Below are 19,711 nucleotides of genomic sequence, written 5' to 3'. Positions count from 1 at the left end.
GGGAGGGAGGGATGCAGGAGGCTCTACTGTGCTGTTTGCGGAAACAAGAGACAACAAACCAACCCCGGAATAACCTTAGCATCTAGAGTGAAGATTCAGGTGCCCACAGAGGCCTCCCCACACCCCAGGCTGGGTGTAGCAGAGCTCTCACGGAGGAACTAACACCCTCCCAGGCTGGGGCTCCTGAGAACCTTTCCGTCCCATCTCTGCATCATGCCTGGGTTCCTGGGTCCCAAGTCACCCACCAGGCCTGGTTTCCTTTCAAAATTAAATCATTGCTTGCTTATTATTGCTGTTGTTGCCTAAATGGTAAGAGCCATGAAGGCAGGGCTCCGTTTTGTTCCCCACTGCCTTCTCAGTACTTACTCCAATATCCGGCACATAATAAACATCTGATGAATGAATGGATAGCAGACACTGCTTCAGTATGTATGCCCCTCTAACATCCTCGGTTTGGATCATAGGCACCTGCTATCTGGAGTCCAGGCAGTGAGCATCCAGCCCATGGATGGGGCCTTTTTCTGGGATTTTTTTTTTTTTTTTTTTTTTTTTTTTTGAGACGGAGGCTTGCTCTGTTGCCCAGGCCGGAGTGCAGTGGCGCACTCTCCGCTCACTACAGCCTCTACCTCCCAGGTTCAAGCGATTCTTCTGCCTCAGCCTCCCAAGTAGCTGGGACTGCAGGCGTGCGCCACCACACCCGGCTAAATTTTTTTTTGTATTTTTAGTAGAGACGGGGTTTCACCATCTTGGCCAGGCTGGTCTCAAACTCCTGACCTCAAGATCTGATCTGCCTGCCCCAGCCTCCCAAAGTGCTGGGACCACAGGCATGAGTGACCATGCCCAGCCTCTCTGGGATGTATCTTGCAGGTGCAAGTGACTCCCAGCCCAGGGGAGTGCAGTGAAGACTACTCAGCCTTGGTGGAGTGGGTACCAAGAGGAGGTCAGCTCTGGGGGACGGGAGGGCAAAGGTTGGGAGCCTTCAGAAAGCAAGGGTTATGAGTGAGTACAGAAGGGGCCTGATAAAAGACAGAGTATTGGAATCTCTGTTCTTGATGCATGGCTCTAATCTCTCCTAAATAGCCTTAATGAGAGCCAGTACTTCCTGAGTTCTTTCTTTGCACCAGTCCTAAACACTTTACATATACTGACATACCTGATTATTCAATAACTTTATTAAATATATGTGCATCTATATTTGTTTGTTTTTGAGACAGTGTGTTGCTCTGTCACCCAGGCTGGAGTGCAGTGGTGCAATCACGGCTCACTGTAACCTTAACCTCCTGGGCTCAAGCGATCCTCTTACCTCAGTCTCCCAAGTAACTGGGACTACAGGTGTGGGCCACCACACCGAGCTAATTTATTTTAATTTTAATTTTTTGTAAAGGCAGGGGTCTTATTAAGTTGCCCAGGCTGGTCTTGAACTCCTGGGCTCAAGCGATCCTCTTGCCTCAGCCCCACAAAGTGCTGGGATTACAGGCATGAGCCACTATTCCTGGCCTAAATATATATTTTCATCCTCATTTTAAAGATGAGAAAATGGAGGCACAGAGAGATTAAGTAATCTGGCAAGGGCGACACAGGTAATAATGGCAAAGCTAGGATACAAATCCCAGTGGTTGGCCGGGCTTGGTGGCTCTTGCCTGTAATCCCAGCACTTTGGGAGTCTGAGGCAGGAGGATTGCTTGAGCCCAACAGTTTAAGACCAGATCTGGGCCAGGTGCGATGGCTCATGCCTGTAATCCCAGGACTTTGGGAGGCCAAGGCGGGCGGATCACGAGGTCAGGAGATCAAGACCATCCTGGCTAACAGGGTGAAACCCCGTCTCTACTAAAAATACAAAAAATTAGCCGGGCGTGGTAGCAGGTGCCTGTAGTCCCAGCTACTCCGGAGGCTGAGGCAGTAGAATGGCGTGAACCCGGGAGGTGGAGTTTGCAGTGAGCCGAGATTGTACCACTGCACTCCAGCCTAGGTGACAGAGCGAGACTTTGTCTCAAAAAAAAAAAGACCAGATCTGGCAACATAATGAGACCCCAATCTCTATTAAAAAAAAAATCAAATTGACTGGGGGCAGTGGCTCACGCCCGTAATCTCAGCACTTTGGGAGGCTGAGGCAGGCAGATCACGAAGTCAAGAGTTTGAGACCAGCCTGGCCAACGTGGTGAAACCCTGCCTCTACTAAGAATGCAAAAATTAGCTGGTTGTGGTGGTGCATGCCTGTAATCCCAGCTACTTGGGAGGCTGAGGCAGGAGAATCGCTTGAACCCAGGAGGAGGAGGTTACAGTGAGCCAAGATCGTACCACTGCACTCCAGCCTGGGCGACACAGCAAGATTCTGTCTCGGGGAAATAAATAAAAATAAAAAATCAAATCTGGACAGTCAGAAGTCATAGCGCCCTATGCCAAAAATGAGCCTCACCATTAGGCTCTAGTATGTGTAGTCATTTAATCTCTGTGAACCTCAGTCTTCTCACTGTGAAAAGTGAATGAGTCTGCCTCACAGCATTGTTGTAAGGATTGGATGAGAGCACACAATAGGTTGTCAATATGTGGGGACAGTCCCCACTTTTATGATCAAATGTTAAGGTTCAGCTACTTGGACTTGGAGTCTGGGGGCCAGAGAAAGTTAGCTCTCTGGCTTGGGCCACCTGGGCTAGGGAAACCGGCCTAGGGGCAAGCCGCCCACAGTGAAGCTGTGTCTCCCTGTCTCAATTTCCATTCCCCAGGAGGCTCACATTTCTCTGCTCACTCTATTTTCGTTGGCCCAGGAGGACGTGCCCCAGGGAAGTCTTGGGATCAGCCACATGGACTCCCTGTTCCTGTTCCCTATCTGTCCTCCCCCCTCCCTGGGAAACAGGTGTGTCTGAACTGGGGCTGGAAGCAGAGCCTGAGAGCTGGATGACTGGCCTTGGGTGAGTAGGATCCTGTTGTCCCTCAATCACCCTAGAGGTCCCCACACACTCTTCTTTATCTCATGTTTAGGGCACCCCTGCTGTTTTTTCACTCTGCAAGGGTTTTCAAAAGGAGGCCCTGGGTGGCTACTGACAGGCCTCTCATGGTTTCCTCTGAGTGCTGAATCACTCTCTGATGCCTGTAACCACAGGCCCTCCTTCCCCCTAGTGAGAACGCAGCCTTTTTCCTCTGGGTGTATTGCTCACTTTTACCTACTGGCTGCCTAGAGCCCTTGCAGGCCTCAAGGCTTGGTAGATAACCTCTTCCAAATTGCCCAGATGCTTTCTTCTATTTTTTTCTTTTTCTTTTTTTTTAAGATGGAGCCTTGCTTTGTCACCCAGGCTGGAGTGCAGTGGAGCAATCTCGGCTCACTGCAACCTCCGCCTCCCAGGTTGAAGCTATTCTCCTGCCTCAGCCTCCTGAGTAGTTGGGACTACAGGCACGCGCCACTACACCCGATTAATTTTTGTATTTTTAGTGGCGATGGGGTTTCATCATGTTGGCCAGGCTGGTCTTGAACTCCTGACCTCAAGTGATCTGCCCGCCTTGGCCTCCCAATATGCTATTACAACCATGAGCCACTGCGCCTGGCCGTCCAGAAACTTTCCTTGTGACCCCAAGCTGGACATTGAATTTCTGGGTGGAGAGGGTGAAATAAGTAAGTGACTTTCACAGAGCATGGGAGGTGGGGAGGGCAGAGCAAGAACTAATGTAGTTAAATGTTGACTGTGTGAAGGGCACCATGCCACGTGGTAGTCATTACCTCTTTCTGTCCTCACAAAAACCAGAAGAGGTAGTTATTATTATCATCATCACCATTTGACAGAGTAAGACAAGCTCAGAGAGTTTGACATCATAGCCTCAAATCACAAGCCAATAGGTGATAGATATAAAGCCAGGGCTTACACCAGGGTCCCCCTGTCTAATGTACAGAGCTAGCTTCTCTTGGGTATGCTGGTCACCCAGTGCCTTCTTCAGGGGGAAGAGGCAGGAGTGGCTGGGGCTGCCACCTAGTCACCCTGCCTGACAGCTGGTCTTCTTAATGGAAATGAGGCTGGAAAGGTGGGCATGAGGCAGGTTATAAAGGGCCTTGTCTTCCAATGGTAAGTGATAAATGAGATGGAATTTTGTTAATGCAGGAGGCCCTAAATGGGCAAGGCTCAAACTCATACTTTCAGCTCTTTCAGGCCCACTGGTCGACTGGACTGGCATTTCTGGGGACTAAGGGGACGATTTCCCTGGAGCTCCTGAGCTGGAGGAGTGACCCCTGTCATGAGAAATGGGTGCAATTATACAACCTGTTTCATGTGGTGGAAAAGAAACCAAATACCTCTGGAATGCTCTACTGTGCCCAATCCTCTCTCTAAACTTAGAAGCAGGTTTAGTAATAATAAAAATAACAATAGTAACTCCATTTTATTGTGAACTTGCTAAGGAATAAAAACAGCATTAAGCACTTTAAACATAGTTCGTTTTGGCCGGGTGCGGTGGCTCACGCCTGTAATCCCAGCACTTTGGGAGGCTGAGGCAGGCGGATCATGAGGTCAGGAGATTGAGACCATCCTGGCTAACACGGTGAAACCCCGTCTCTACTAAAAATACAAAAAATTAGCCTGGCGTGGTGGTGGGCACCTGTACTCCCAGCTAGTCGGCAGGCTGAGGCAGGAGAATGGTGTGAATCCGGGAGGCGGAGCTTGCAGTGAGCCGAGATGACGCCACTGCACTCCAGCCTGGGCAACAGAGCGAGACTCTGTCTCAAAAAAAACCAAAAAACAAAAAACCAACATATATCGTTTAATCATCAAAACAGTCCTGTGGGTATAGTATTATTATTACCTCAGTTTTACAGATGGGGAGATGGAGGCTCAGTGAATCTAACTTTACCTTGACTGGGGTGGCATCAGAACACACCTCATGGGTCATTAGCTTGTACTGCCTCTGATTCGCATATCGTCAACCAGCCATTCCCTTAGGGATGTGAGGGACTCAGAACTTTGTAGCTATTGTCATTGGGTGATTTCCTTCTATGCTCTTTACAGATATGACTCCTCAGTTCAACTGTGAGCTCTTGACAGCAATATGAGGCAAGAAGTGTATGTTATTATTATCCTCATTTTATGCTTGAGAAAAATGATGCTCATCAAAGTCAAGAAACCTGCCAAAAGTCACACAGCCTGTGAGTGGCAGAGCCAGCTATGGTTTTAAGGTCTCTTGTCTCTCTATAGAATATTTTTTCCTGTACACTGTTGTAGAGGAGCAAAAAATGGACAGGTCAGATGAATGAAGTTTATATAGTGTCCCAAGTTACAGAAAATAGTCGCATGGGGCCTCTGGGGGCTGGTGGCAACACATATTATGGGAAGGTGAGAGGAGGAAATGTCCTGTTATGGAGATAAAATCTCTCAGGAAGTAATAGTTGTCAGCCCTCTTCTTGACACAGATACCTCACTAAAAATGTAGATTTCCTTTGTAGGTGTAAATTTATTTCTACAAAAAGAACGACAGCTTTTCAGAGCAACCTGTATCTGTAGTTTCTCAGCATAACCAGCTTTAAGAAACGAGCCAGAGAAATATATATTTTGGGGTGGCATATTCTGGCCTCCCACAGTCATATTTTGGAGTGGTGCGTCCTGAGTCCCAACAGTGTTTTTTTTTTTTGTTTTTTTTTTTTGAGACGGAGTCTCACTCTATTGCCCAGGCTGGAGTGCAATGGCGCCATCTCGGCTCACTGCAACCTCTGCCTCCCAGGTTCAAGTCATTCTCCTGCCTCAGCCTCCCGAGTAGCTGGGATTACAGGCGCGCACCACCAAGCACAGCTAATTTTTGTATTTTTTTTAAGTAGAGACGGGGTTTCACCATGTTGAGCAGGCTCCTGACCTCGTGATCCGCCTGCCTTTGGCCTCCCAAAGTGTTGGGATTACAGGCGTGAGCCACCGCGCCCAGCCAGCCCCAAAACTGTTAAATACGTACTGCTCTAGCTTTAAACATACCTCCTAGATACAGCAACCCGTGCCGAGCTGTAAGTGACTGCACATGCGCACACGCTAAGCCCAGCTCAGACGGAGGCCAGTGGCAGCCACGTGTTCCCAGGTGCCCACGCGGGCCAAGCGCGAAGGCGAGATCTGGCTAGCGTGGACAGGCGCTAGCGAATAAGAACTTGCTATTATAGAGTCACGAGACTAGATCTAGGAAACTACACATCCCAGAAGCAGCCTGCGGTGACTGCCTCTGTTGAATGACGTACTTCCTGAAAACCGGCTCCGGATAGGTTGCTTAGAGGAAGTGGGCGGTTCTAAACCGTCGGCGGCTAGGCCTATTTCCGGTAGGAATCAGTGGACTTGGCTGCAGAGGCAGTGCGGATCCGGCGTTGTCCTCTGAGCTTTTCCAAGGCTGTACAGACATGGCGGCGGCTTTTCGGAAGGCGGCTAAGTCCCGGCAGCGGGAACACAGAGAGCGAAGCCAGGTAGGACCATACAGGCCCCACGAGTGCTGGCCTTTGTCGCCATGTGTTACTCTCGCCCCAACCCTGTCGCCACCGTGGGATCCGGGTCCAAACTGTATAGTATATAAATGCACGTAAATGTATGCTAATGACGCTGGCGTGGCTGGGGCGGAGCTTCGTGGGAACGAGTGGAGGGGATTTGTCGTTTCCGTTCTAGGAAAAGCAGGGGTGCCCCCCTTTCCTTGGGGATATAAAACCTGCTCTGGAAGATTTCAGTGTGGTGATTGAGTAAGATGTTTGTCAAATGCCCGGTCTCTTCTGAGGAGTTGAGGTCAGAGCTCATGTAGGCAACAACTGCCAGGCTGAAATTGGATCCCACGTCTAATGGGCAGCTCCGCCTGCTGCATATGGGGGCCCTGACCGAAGAGACTGTGGTTACTAATGTGGTATCATCATCACGCTGGGCTTGTGGTTCATGAAGATCTGCCACATGTGCTTTTTGTTTAAGCCTTACCCCTTAATGTTGGCCTTTTCCATTCCCATTATACAGATGAGGAAACTGAGGTCCAGAGTGGTGACTTGTCCAGTTACAAACACCAGATTCAGACAGAGTAAACAGTTCTAGGATTTCTATGGTGGATGTGTCTGTGTAGGGAGGTTGAGTAGAAATAAGCTTATATGCAGAATCAGTTGATACACTGTCAGGAATCCCGTGCGTAATATCTGATTCAGAAAGGCCGTTATACATATGTGCTCCAACTTAGTTTTACAGATGAGGAAGACAGGGGAAAGAGTTGTGCAGCTGACTGGTGGGATAGAACTAAGGCCTCTTAACTACAGTTCAGTCTTCCTGCTTAATAGCATATATCAAACTTTTTTTTTTTTTTGAGATGGAGTCTCACTCTGTTGCCCAGGTTGGAGTGCAGTGGCACGATCTCGCCTGACTACAACCTCCGCCTCCCAGGTTCAAGCGGTTCTCCTGCCTCACCGTCTCGAGTAGCTGGGACTGCAGGTGCACACTACCATGCCCTGCTAATTTTAGTATTTTTAGTAGAGATGGGGTTTTGTCAGATTGGCCAGGCTGGTCTCGAACTCCTGACCTCTGGTGATCCACCCGTCTTGGCCTCCCAAAGTGCTGGGATTACAGGCGTGAGCCCCTGCACCCGGCCAAAACTATCACCTTTAGAGCACTTACTATATGCTAGGCACAGCCCTGCATGTTTTTACAATTGTCTCATGTAATCCTACAACATCCCTATGAAGTGGATGTTACCCTCATTCCTCATTTTACAAATGAGGAATCTGGTGCTTAAAGGGATTGAATAGTATATCCAAAGTCACAGTTGTAAGTAGTGGAATTGGATTAGCAGAGAAGACAGAGGGCTTTCAGAGCTGGCTGTGGACATGGCATGGCCATGGCTGAGTAGGAACAGAAGGCCTGTGTGGAAGAGGTGAGAAGAAGACCATCCTGAAAAGGTGGGTAAACCGTTGACACAAACGTTCCATATTTGGGTAGTTTGGACTTTATCCTGCAGATCCTTCAGTAGGGCAGCAGGGGAGCTACTGAAGATATTTTGTATGGAGGGTGTATGTGTTATTACGTAAACTATTTCAGATACAATACCAGGTTTCCTTTTGTAATGCGGTTGTACATTCGGGTGGACATGAGAGATTTCAAGATTTCTGCCTCACCTCATGTTGTTGCTTTTTTGACCCTTTAGCTTGCTTTCTCTACTCTGTCAACCTCCCTTTGCTGTAATTAAAGTTAAAATTATTAGGGGAGGTTTGGTATTATTTTACTTATGTTTTTGAGATAGTGTCTCCCTCTGTTGCCAAGGCTGGAGTGAGTGGGGCAATCACGGCTCACTTCAGGCTCAACCCCCTCACTCAAGCCATTCTTTTGCCTCAGCTTCCTGAGTAGCTGAGACCACAGGCGTGTACCGTGACACCCAGCTAATTTTATTTTATTTTTTTAATTTGTAGAGATGAGGTCTCACTGTGTTGCGCAGGCTGGTCTCGAACTCCTGAGCTCAAGTGATCTGCCTACCTCAGCCTCCCAAAGTGCTAGGATTGCAAGTGTGAGCCTGGCCTTAAATAGTTATTTATTGCATCACTTGAAGGATAAAAGATGAGAAAGATGACTGTTAAAAATCCTACCCAAATTATTATACAAGTTTTTTTTTGTTTGTTTTTTTGAGGCGGAGTCTCGCCCTGTTGCCCAGGCTGGAGTGCAATGGTGTGATCTTGGCCCACTGCAACCTCCGCCTCCCGTGTTCAAGCAATTCTCCCAGCTCAGCCTCTTGAGTAGCTGGGATTACAGGCACCTGCCATCATGCCCGGCTAATTTTTGTATTTTTGTAGAGGTGGAGTTTGACCAGGTTGGCCAGGCTTGTCTTGAACTCCTGACCTCAGGTGCCCCACCCACTGTGGCCTCCCAAAGTGCTGGGATTACAGCATGAGCCACTGCACCCGGCCTATTATACAAGTTTAAACACTGGAGAAGTGTATGCATTTCCCAAAATGTTAAGATTATTCGCAACAGAAGAGGACTCAGTCTACTGTGATGGCCCTAGGGAGAATGGGTTCTAGTTTTGGCTCTGCTACTTATTAGTTCTGTGTTCTTGGGCATATCATTCTCTAAACCTCATTCCCTTTATGGAAAACTGGGGTAACAATAGTGCCTGTTTCACCTTCTTTCCAAGATTGTGGTGGGGATTAAATGAAATTGTGTAAGGAGCATAGCACATTGCAAGACCCTGACATATACTAAGTGCTCAACAAATGGTAGTATGTAGAAGGATCATACCGAGATTTAATCCTTATACCTTCCATGCTCTCCAAGTCTATGTCAGAGAAAGTACTTTCTGTCATACTTTTTTCTCATACTGAGTACCACAAGTATAATAATAATAGTAAACTCATGCTGGAAAGCTGCTATATGTCAAGCCATGTGCAGGCATTACCATTAATAGAAGCTCCTTGAATCCTCAGTATAACCCGGAGAAGCAGGTAGTATTTTCATGTTACAGTCAGGAAATAGCAGCTCAGAGAAGTTAAGTGACATGCCCAAGGTCACAGATTGTTCAGAGATAAAGCTTGGATTTGAACCCACATCTCCAGACTCTAAATTTAGCTCCCTTACCACAGTTGCCTCCCTGTTACTATGTTTTCTCTTTGTAGTATTTTATAAACCCTTGGATTAAGTTGGTAGTAATTTTAGTACAACTGGCAACTGCTTGCTTAGTGCCGAGTCATTGTTGCCTCTCTCTGTCCTTAATAGGCCAAGAAACCTACTACAGCAGTGCTTGTGACCTGTCTGGTGCTGGCAGGGTCCCTCTCATCCTTGGGCAGAGCCCAGTTGTGGGGAGGGGAGGGAACAGGGTCATGGGTTAGCTCCAAGGACTGGATTTACTGAGCACTCCAGAGACTCCTGTGCCTGTTAGATGTCGTGTTGATTTGGATATGTGTTTGCGGAGGAAACTAAGCACTGTTGTTTTTTCTTTTGTCTTCTAGCCTGGCTTTCGAAAACATCTGGGCCTGCTGGAGAAAAAGAAAGATTACAAACTTCGTGCAGAGTGAGTTCAGTCTTTCTGGTAGAGGCGCTGCCAGGAAAGCTTACAACCTCCTTGCACTGCGGCTGAATTGCCTGAGTGTCCAACAGGGGATAATTTCCTGCCATTGATAAAATGGCCAAAGCTCTGGCAGCCTGTCAGATAATTTTTTCTGTGATCCTAAATTTCTCTCTTTGTTTAGGCAGATCATTATTTATTTAACTGTAGTTGCATTGTGAATTATTTGTATTATGTTGTTCCAGATCATTTTCTCATAGTGGCTTTGATTTGGCTCTGCCTTGGTGTTTGAGCCCAAAGCTGAATCTTTTTCTCTTTGTTTTCTTGAAGTGCAGGATATAATCTGAAATTCCATTTGTTGAGTCTCTTACATCACCATGTGTGTGATGTGGAATGAAGAGATGTGAAAGATGGATTCATGAGACCAAGCGTGGGTGATAATGAACTCTGAAAACATTTTATAAAACAATTATCCCCATTCTTCTTCTCTGTTAGCACTCTGTTTGCAAAATACTTCTTAATTATTTGTTAGCGATACATGTCAGCTGAGGTCCTTTTTATGCCCCTGGTCTAGATGGTGGTGATGGATTAAATGGGTTTCTGTAGGTCCCAGAGATTTTAAGGCTAATGATAATTAAGTATGGTTATTGGGCCAGGCAGTGTTCTAGGATATTTACCGTTTTTACACTGATTTGTCCCTCCCAACAACCTTCTGGGATGGGTTACTATTACCGTATTCATTTTACAAATGAAATTGGGATGCAGGATGGTTAAATAACTTATCCAAGGTTACTTAGCCAGAAGTTGTCAAGTCCAGATTTGAACCCATGCTGTCTGGCTCCAGAGTCCATGATTCTAGTCATTGCGCTATACTGTACTGTGTAGTTTCTGAATTATATGTGGTCATTTGGTGCCCAAGCTTGCACCATATCCTGTCTAAGGAGTTTTAATTTGTGCTTTGTTTGGTGTCTCCCTGTAATGATATAAATGGCACTGAAACATATATAGGCTGGGGACAGTTAATTTCAGGTTCCACTGGAATAGGAACTGTTGATTAGATTGTGGACCCTGTGAAGACATGAGCTCAGCTCAGTGACAGTGGAGTGTGTAGATCCAGTCACTGCTTTGGCTTTTTTGAGTTTCACTCTGTGTGACCTTTTAGATGCTTGTAAAGTTTGCTTATTGTGGGTTTTTGGTTTTTTAAAATTATCTATTTTTTTTTTTTTTTGCCATGAACCTCATTTAACCTGTCTTTTAGTGACTACCGTAAAAAACAAGAATACCTCAAAGCTCTCCGGAAGAAGGCTCTTGAAAAAAATCCAGATGAATTCTACTACAAAATGACTCGGGTTAAACTCCAGGTGGGTGCCCAATGGCTTGGTTGGTGTTTTGAGCTCCACACATTGGAAAATAAGGACAGGGAGAAGATGGAGAGGAAGAATCCTTGGCCTTAATTTAACCCTTCTCTGGTTACTCCAGGTGCTCTTGGTCAGTGTCCAAGGCAAACCCTCCACTTCCAGAGGAGCGTGCATTTTTACCTTTGAATCTGGGTTGTCTTATACCTGGAGCTGTTCTAGGACGGATGACTGGAGGTGCTACATTGAACGTACGCCTCAGGGGCCTGTGTCTAGGATTGCTGTTAGCATACAGCATTTGGTTGTCTTTTTGTTTTTTTTTTTGAGATAGACTCACTCTCTGTTGCCCAGGCTGGAGTGCAGTGGTGCGATCTCGGCTCCCTGCAACCTCTGCCTCCCGGGTTCAAGTGATTCTCGTGCCTCAGCCTCTCGAGTAGCTGAACTACAGGCACACACTACCATGCCCAGCTAAGTTTTTGTATTTTTAGTAGAGATGGGGTTTCACCATGTTGGTCAGGCTGGTCTTGAACTCCTGACCTCAAGTGATCTGCCCATCTCGGTCTCCCAAAGTGCTGGGATTACAGGTGTGAGTGACTGCACTTGGCCTATGGTTGTCTTTGTTCTAGCCGTGCACTGTGCCAACAACTTATTAATGATTTTAATCTAATAGGGATTATATCTTTTAAATTTGGATTTTAGGATGGAGTACATATTATTAAGGAGACTAAGGAAGAAGTAACCCCAGAACAACTAAAGCTGATGAGAACTCAGGACGTCAAATATATAGAAATGAAGAGGGTTGCAGAAGCTAAGGTAATTCACTCTTTGTTCTGATTGGTTTTATTGGTTAAGAAGGGAAACTTAAATTCATCAATCTCAAGTTATTCATTAATTTCTTCTGGCATTTACAATCTCACTTGATTGTAATAATGATTTAGAAATATAGTTAGCATGGTAGAGTGGAAGGAGTTCAGGTTTGGGAATGAGACAGACCTAGGTTTGAGTTCTGGCACTGCCATAAATTACTAGCCCCATGACAATGGGCAAATTCAACTCCCTGAGGCTCTTCCCTCATTTCTGTCTCAGGCGACTGTTGCAGGGATTAAGTGCGTCTCGGGAAGTGCCTAGCCCAGTACCTGATATTTGTTGGGATCCTTTCCTTTAAAAGAATAAAGCAAGTTCTTTGCTGGCTGGCAATAATGATGTGAAATGGTTTAAACTTTTGCAGTTTTTTTTTTTTGGTACCGTAGAAGAATCTAATATAAAGTGAGACCATATTCTGTGTTCTAGAAAATCGAAAGACTAAAATCAGAGCTCCATCTGCTGGATTTCCAGGGGAAGCAACAGAACAAGCATGTATTCTTTTTTGACACCAAAAAGGAAGGTATGAAATGTTTGAAGGTTTCTGGGACAGTCTACCATGCCAGTCTGTGTCATTTGGTGTTAGAAACCGACAGTGCCTTAAGGATTGTCTTGAATTTTAGTCGAACAGTTTGACGTCGCAACTCACCTGCAAACAGCCCCGGAGCTAGTCGACAGAGTCTTTAATAGGCCCAGGATAGAGACCTTGCAGAAAGAAAAAGTGAAAGGAGTTACCAATCAGGCTGGACTTAAGGTAATTTTCTCTGTTGTTCTTCACATGTGAGTTTAGGGGAATCAAGGTGTTTTTTTTTTTTTTTTGCTACTGCATTTAAAATAATTTTTAAAATTTATTTTATTTTTTAGTCAGAGTCTCACTGTCTCCCAGGCTGGAGTGCAGTGGCACGATCTCGGCTCACTGCAACCTCCGCCTCCTGGGTTCAAGCAATTCTCATGCCTCAGCCTCCCCAGTAACTGGGACTATAGGGGTGCATCACCACACCCAGCTTATTTCTGTATTTTTTCATAGAGATGGGGTATCGCCATGTTGGCCAGGCTGGTCTTGAACTCCTGACCTCAGTTGATCTGCCTGCCTTGGCCTCCCGAAGTGTTGGGATTACAAGCGTGAGCCACTGTGCCTGGCCTAAAATAATTATTTATTTATGGAAAACTCATGAGTTCCCTTAGAAAAGTGGATTTGTAGGATGATTTGATGATGGGATGGAAGTGGAGAAGGGCTTCCTGATTTCTATGATCGGAGGAGGTATAGTGGTCAGAAGCTTAGGTTCTGGCCTTTAGACCTGGGTTTGAATCCCAATTCTGACCCTGCGCTTTGTGCTTTTAATACTTGTAACAGATGCCAGTGTTTTGAAAATGCAGAGAAAGGGATTGCTGAAGATTAAAGGATTTGGAATACTTTAATATTGAAACTTCAGCAGTGAATACGCACATCAAAAGGTCTTTCTGTGTTTATTTTTCTTGAGACAGGGTCTCACTGTCACCCAGGCTGGAGTGCAATGGTGTGATTATGGCTCACTGCAGTCTCCACCTTCTGGGCTTAAGCGATCCTCCTGCCTCAGCCTCCTGGGTAGCTGGGACCACAGGTGTGTGCCACCATGCCTAGCTAATTTTAAATTTTTTTGTAGAAACGGGGTCTCGCTAAGTTGCCCAGGGTGGTCTTAAACTCCTGAGCTCAAGTGTTTCCTCCCGCCTTGGCCTCCTGAAGTGTTGGGATTACAGGCGTGAGCCACCATGCCTGCCCAAAAGGTCTTTCATATTGTGTATTGTAACAAAAATTTTGTTTTGGCTTTTCCTTATGGTGCTTTCCGTCACTGTAACTGGGTTGTGCAGAAGACATGCTTTTCCTGAAAGCCTTCTGGAGTTGAACTCTTCTGACTGATTCATTAAAAAAAAATGCTGTCAATGTGTTTCAAGCAGACAGCTGTTCTGTTTTGATTTGAATCATTTACACTGCATCAGTTTTGCTTCCAATGTTTAATTTCACAGCAGTTTTCTCTAGCTCAGAGGCAGCTAAACTTGCTTTAGTAATATAAATACCCCTAATTAGTTTGACTATATTGGGTAATCCCATAAATCTGACAGTCTGTGCAATAAAGCGAAAACAAAAGCTGTCTGAAACCACTGCTGTGAGACTGTGCTAGAATCCGTGAATTATTGAAGTCTAAGGCCCAGTAATATTTCCTTCTGTAGATAACACTTCCAGCCAAAGAGCTTGCTCATGAGTGTTCTTGTGATAACCCTGTTGTTTGTCAATTAGGTGTACTTTTTTTTTTTTTTTTGAGACGGAGTCTCACTCTGTCACCCAGGCTGGAGTGCAGTGGCATGATACCGGCTCACTGCAACCTCTGCCTCCTGGGTTCAAGCAATTCTCTTGCCTCAGCCTCCCGAGTAGCTGGGATTACAGGTGCCCGCCACCACGCCTGGCTAATTTTTTGTATATTTAGTAGAGACAGGGTTTCACCATTTTGGCCAGGCTGGTCTTGAACTCCTGACCTTGTGATCCACCCACCTCAGCCTCCCAAAGTGCAGGGATTACAGGCGTGAGCTACCGCGCCCGGCAATTAGGTGTACTTTCAGTTAGCCGTGTCACTGACGCTTCTCAAGAATTGTGGTAGTCCCTAAAGAGATTAGTATTCCAAATTCGCATGTAGAATAGTTCACCAGCATAGCTTTTGAGAAGTTAGGGAGGTTTAGATTTTTGCCATTTTTGTCTAGTAATGATGTTTCTTTCTATTTTGTTTACTGCAAAATCATTTTTATTAAGAGACTGCTGGTGGGTGGATTGCAAGGATATTTTGTCTGTAACTTGGAGTGGGTAGACAACCCATGAGTGAGCTTTAGGAGGTCTGTGAAAACCCCCCTTTCTCACTAGTATTTTGTGCAGATAGGTATATGTGCTTGCACAACCTTTTACAAACGTGTATGTACATTTATCTCAAGAAAGATCCCATGCTGGGCATGCTGGCTCATGCCTGTAGTCCCAGCAGTTTGGGAGGCCAAGGCAGGTGGATCACTTGAGGTCAGGAGTTCGAGACTAGCCTGGCCAACGTAGTGAAACCCTGTCTCTACTAAAAATACAAAAATTAGCCAGGCGTGGTGGCGGGCACCTGTAATCCCAGCTACTAGGGAGGCTGAGGCAGCAGAATTGCTTGAACCCAGGAGGCGGAGGTTGTAGCGAGCCGAGATAGTGCCACTGCACTCCAGCCTGGGCGACAGAGCAAGACTCCGCCTCAAAAAAAAAAAAAAAAGAAGAAAAAGAAGAAAGATCCCAAAGCTTTCATCAGTTTCTCTGAGGTTGATGATTCCCCAAAATGTAAGGACCCCACTGATCTTTGAGGAGTCATTAGCAGTGAGAATTCTCAGGTGAGCTTCTGCTGAAAAAATTCTTCTGCTTTCTGAGTGGTAAGATTTTCAGGCACCAGCACACTGCCTGGGGACCCTTCTGTTGCGGACTCTTCTGTTGCTCTCCATTCACTTTGTGTAGGGTTTCCAACACTGATTCATTCCTGCCATCATCTCAGGTGACTGTGGCACTCACACAAAGGTTGAAGCAGCTTAGTGTAGTAGTGGAAAGATTCCTGGGATTTGTGAGAGGGGGACGGTCCTGACTCTGCTCCAGGTGAGCTGTGAGTCCTTGGACCACTTCTTCTCTGGGCCTCATTTTTCTGCGTTTGTAAATGACGGGTTTCAATAAGATAGTCTACAGGGTTCCTTTTTTAATTTTTAATTTTTTTTTTTTTTTGAGACAGAGTCTCATTATGTTGCCTACGTTGGTCTGGAACTCCTGGGCTCAAGTGACCCTCCCTCCTCAGCCTCCCAAAGTGCTGGGATTACGGGCGTGAGCCACTGCTTCTGGCCCAGGGTTCCTTTCAGCTCCAGAATGTGATGTTCCTAAAATGGGCAACGTTATTGTCACCACGTTATGTTGATTCTGGTGAAAGAAGGGAGTTGATGAAACTATGCAGTTGGCTTAAATGGATTAAGAAACAGTTTCTTACTCATTTTTGTCCTGCTCATTGTTCACTGAGAATGTGTGTGTTTCTTCTCCAGCGAATAGCTAAAGAAAGGCAAAAGCAGTATAACTGCCTGACACAGCGGATTGAACGAGAGAAGAAATTGTTCGTTATTGCTCAGAAAATTCAAACACGCAAAGATCTTATGGTGAGGAGAGAGAGCCTTAGGCCTCTTTTTTTTTTTTTTTTTTTCCGTTTTCTTTCTTGTAAAGGTCTTAACTCAGACTGGATTTCAGCTGTGTGTAAATCAACCCCAGTGAAAATGTCTGCTCCTCAGGGGCAGTGGTTTGAGCCAGTGTCTGTTACTCTGACAGTGTTGAAATGCGCCTTGATTAAGGAGGTAATAAGGGGGTTATTAGTCAGTGCTTTGGAACAGCAAAGGGTAGGATCGGGTAGCATATGAACTTTATAGCTTATGAGCAGCTCCCGTAACATTTAAACAGGTTAACAAAACAGTGCATGTCACTCATTGGTGTTTAAAAATAGACAACATTGTGTAGTTAAATAGCAGAGCTGAGGAATATAAGATGCCTCTTTCATATTCTTATCATTCCTCTAAATGTCAAATTCTTTAGCTTTGTAGATCATTTAGGTCAGCCTTTCTCAACTGGGGTTCCGTGAGAGAATTAAAATTATAATTTTAAATGAAACAACTACTTGAACACCTTTCTTCTCAGTTTTCCTAGGACTGTACACAGCTAGTACTTTCTAGATGCCTAGGGGAGAAGTTAATTCATTGCCTACAGTGGATGCCTTGGGCAGTAGGGCTGTGTCTGTTCTCAACTTTGAGAAGGGCTGAAACAGGTGCTAATAGATAGTTTATTAACCTTTCGATTTTACAAAACCATTTCCTTCTCTTTACTGATCACCTTTTTACTCTTTTGTAGGATAAAACTCAGAAAGTGAAGGTGAAGAAAGAAACGGTGAACTCCCCAGCTATTTATAAATTTCAGAGTCGTCGAAAACGTTGACGTGTTATAGATAAGCCTTGTCATTCTGTATCAAAAATCTGTTGTCGTTTTCTAGTAACTTCAAATTCCATTACTCCAAATGGCATGGTTTTCCGGTTTGTAACCATAACTAAATTGTCAGTCTGACATTTAATGTCTTTCTATGAACAACATTAAATCTCCCTCCCTTCTGTAATTGTTTTTGGATTGTGAAATTAGTCTTATTTTTATACACTTAATTTTTTTTTTTCTTTGAGATAGGGTCTTTGTTGCCAGGCTGGAAGTGCAGTGTGTGATTATGGCTCACTGCAACTTTGAACTCCTGGGCTCAAGTGATCTTCCTGCCTCAGCCTCTTGAGTAGCTGGGACCACAGACATGTGTCACCATGTCTGAGTAATGTTTAAATTTTCTGTAGAGACCAGGTTTTGCCATGTTGGCCAGGCTGGTTTTGAACTCCTGGCCTCAAGCGATCCTCCCACCTTGGCCTCCCAAAGGGCTGGGATTACAGGGATGAGCCATTATGCCCAGCCCATAATTTTTTTTGTTATGAAACATAGGATCTCGTTACAGCAGATTTGGAAAGTAGATTAATTCATTCCTAATCCCAGTGCTTATTCAATAATAACAAATATTTATTGCATGCTTAACTGTGCTAGGAGCTAGAGCTGTGGAGGTGGACAATTACTGTGAGTAGTCTAGTTGATTTCCTCCATTTTGTAAAACGAGGCATCACTTTTTGTCCATGTTTTTGTGTTTTATAGTTACAGTAAACAATTTGATGTCCTACTTTTTAATTAAATCATTAGCTTTTCCCCAGTTTGTTACATCACAAAAGCTTTTTACAGTAATATATGCTAGAGTAAATGTTAAAATAAATATTATTTTTAATGATTGCATAGTGTTTTATCTAGTGGATAGACTGATTTTACCCTCACTCATTCTTCTTTTATTGGCTATTCAGGTGGCTTCATAAATTATCCAAGGAGGAATTTTTTCTCTTACTTAACAGCTGCAGATATAAACTCTTGGAACAAGGAACCTACGGGAGCACCTCTTCCTAATTGATGAAGCTCAAATCAGAATAGGCCTGGCTGTGTCTCTGTCCTCTGCACTCCATGCCAACTCACAATTCCAAGGCTAGAATAGCTTGGTGCAGACCTTCACTCTGGGAATATGGACCCCTGGGTGTGTTGGCCAGCTTCTTTCTCTTCTCTGGTTCTCTCCTTCCTTTGTTTGCCCATATCAGGATTATAGGCCAGGGACAGTAAGGACAGGACTGAACATGCTTAGAGCAAACATGGGAGAACAGGGAGCGGGGTTCTGGGGGGCTTGCGCAGCCCTTACCCCATGGAGGGAGAACAGCCATGTGTGGATTGTAAGGCTTTAAAAGAAAATTGTTAATGCTTAATAAGTGCCCATGACTGTGAGGTTCCTGTACAAGCCTAGACTAGAAGCCTGTTTCCTCAGGGTGTACCCAGTGGAATTTAAATCAGGGGCCCTGGAAAACAGGAAGAAGGGTCAGGAAACAGAAGCCAGTAGGTTTTGCCTTCAGGAAGGAAATGCTTCCCATTGTGTGTATGCACTCCCTTCTGGGGAGGTGCTGAGCTCAGTCAATGCTGAAAGTTTTAGAGACTTGAGGATCAAACCAGGGAAGGGACTCATCATAGTGATACTGGACAGGGGAGTGAGCAGACTAAACAGCAGTCTGATCCTGGGGTCAAACAGCTGGATGCTGCTGCTCCGTCTCTTGCCCCTGCTGGGTGGGAAAGTGGGGGAGAGGATAGGGAATAGACCTAAATGCCTTCTCACGAACCACACACCCACATGAAGGTAGGCTCGCCTCATGGAATCTCATGTTCACAGATGCACAAGGCACATATAACTCAGGCCTCATAAACAGGTACAGGCATACCTACACACCATCTGGCACAGGAGCACAAACAGTGACGTTTGAAGAGGCACACTCCCAGGCCAAATGGAGCAGGAAAGTCCATCCTTTTGGTGTACCGTGAGTTCCAGGCTGAAGGTAATCGGAGTGCTATAAGGGGAGCTGGGTGTTCTGAATTGCTGTTACACTGAGTGCTGTCTCCAAGACTCAAGGATTTTAAGCAAAGAGATTGGCTGTCCCTGTGACTAAGCAAAGACAGGCCCCAGCCCCATGTATTCTGAGAATTGGCCAGGGCTTTGCCGCTTTGGTGCTCAGTGGGACCCTAGACTCTTGGCTTGTTGGGGAGGGAAGAGTATTGTTTGCTTAGGAGCCGCCCTTCTTGGCCTAGGGGTGATTTGGGCTGTTGGTGGCATACTGCTCTAGCTGTGCCAAGGTGGCTGTGGGCAGCCTATGGAGCTGGAGGAATTTTCTGAGTCAGGACTTGTTTGGCTCAGGTCTCTTGTACAAACCAAGTCTCCAAACAGCAGTTCTATGGTGATGTGGACCCTTCAGGTCTGTCCAACAGAGAATTCAGTAAGCCTGGCTCAGTCTTAGTCTGTTGCCGCATCCTAGGGCCCTTCCCACCAAAGCGGGAGAGTGTCAAGCCCTAGCTTTATTCTTGAATA

The 19,711-nt window shown here is 45.6% G+C and overlaps 1 protein-coding gene across 1 annotated transcript; it reads left to right on the top strand.

Annotated features, from left to right (window-relative positions):
* Positions 1-6,217: 6,217 nt before the first annotated feature.
* Positions 6,218-18,049, top strand: UTP11 (UTP11 small subunit processome component). The gene is made up of 8 exons (XM_004025496.5): positions 6,218-6,412; positions 9,905-9,966; positions 11,219-11,321; positions 12,015-12,128; positions 12,606-12,699; positions 12,800-12,930; positions 16,245-16,355; positions 17,095-18,049. The coding sequence occupies exons 1-8, from the start codon at positions 6,350-6,352 to the stop codon at positions 17,176-17,178; spliced, it is 762 nt and encodes a 253-aa protein (XP_004025545.1). The 5' UTR covers positions 6,218-6,349; the 3' UTR covers positions 17,179-18,049.
* Positions 18,050-19,711: the final 1,662 nt, after the last annotated feature.

The sequence above is a fragment of the Gorilla gorilla genome, chromosome 1, assembly GCF_029281585.2.
Source record: "Gorilla gorilla gorilla isolate KB3781 chromosome 1, NHGRI_mGorGor1-v2.1_pri, whole genome shotgun sequence".
Classification (NCBI taxonomy): domain Eukaryota; kingdom Metazoa; phylum Chordata; class Mammalia; order Primates; family Hominidae; genus Gorilla; species Gorilla gorilla.
The sequence above is the reverse complement of the archived record's forward strand: the minus strand, read 5'-3'. Positions and strand labels throughout refer to the sequence as shown.

Coding starts and splice junctions, on each gene's coding strand:
- UTP11 (XM_004025496.5), top strand. CDS start 6,350: ATGGCGGCGGCTTTTCGGAAGGCGGCTAAGTCCCGGCAGCGGGAACAC. Junction 12,931..16,244: donor CCAATCAGGCTGGACTTAAG/GTAATTTTCTCT, acceptor TTTCTTCTCCAG/CGAATAGCTAAAGAAAGGCA. Junction 16,356..17,094: donor AAACACGCAAAGATCTTATG/GTGAGGAGAGAG, acceptor ACTCTTTTGTAG/GATAAAACTCAGAAAGTGAA.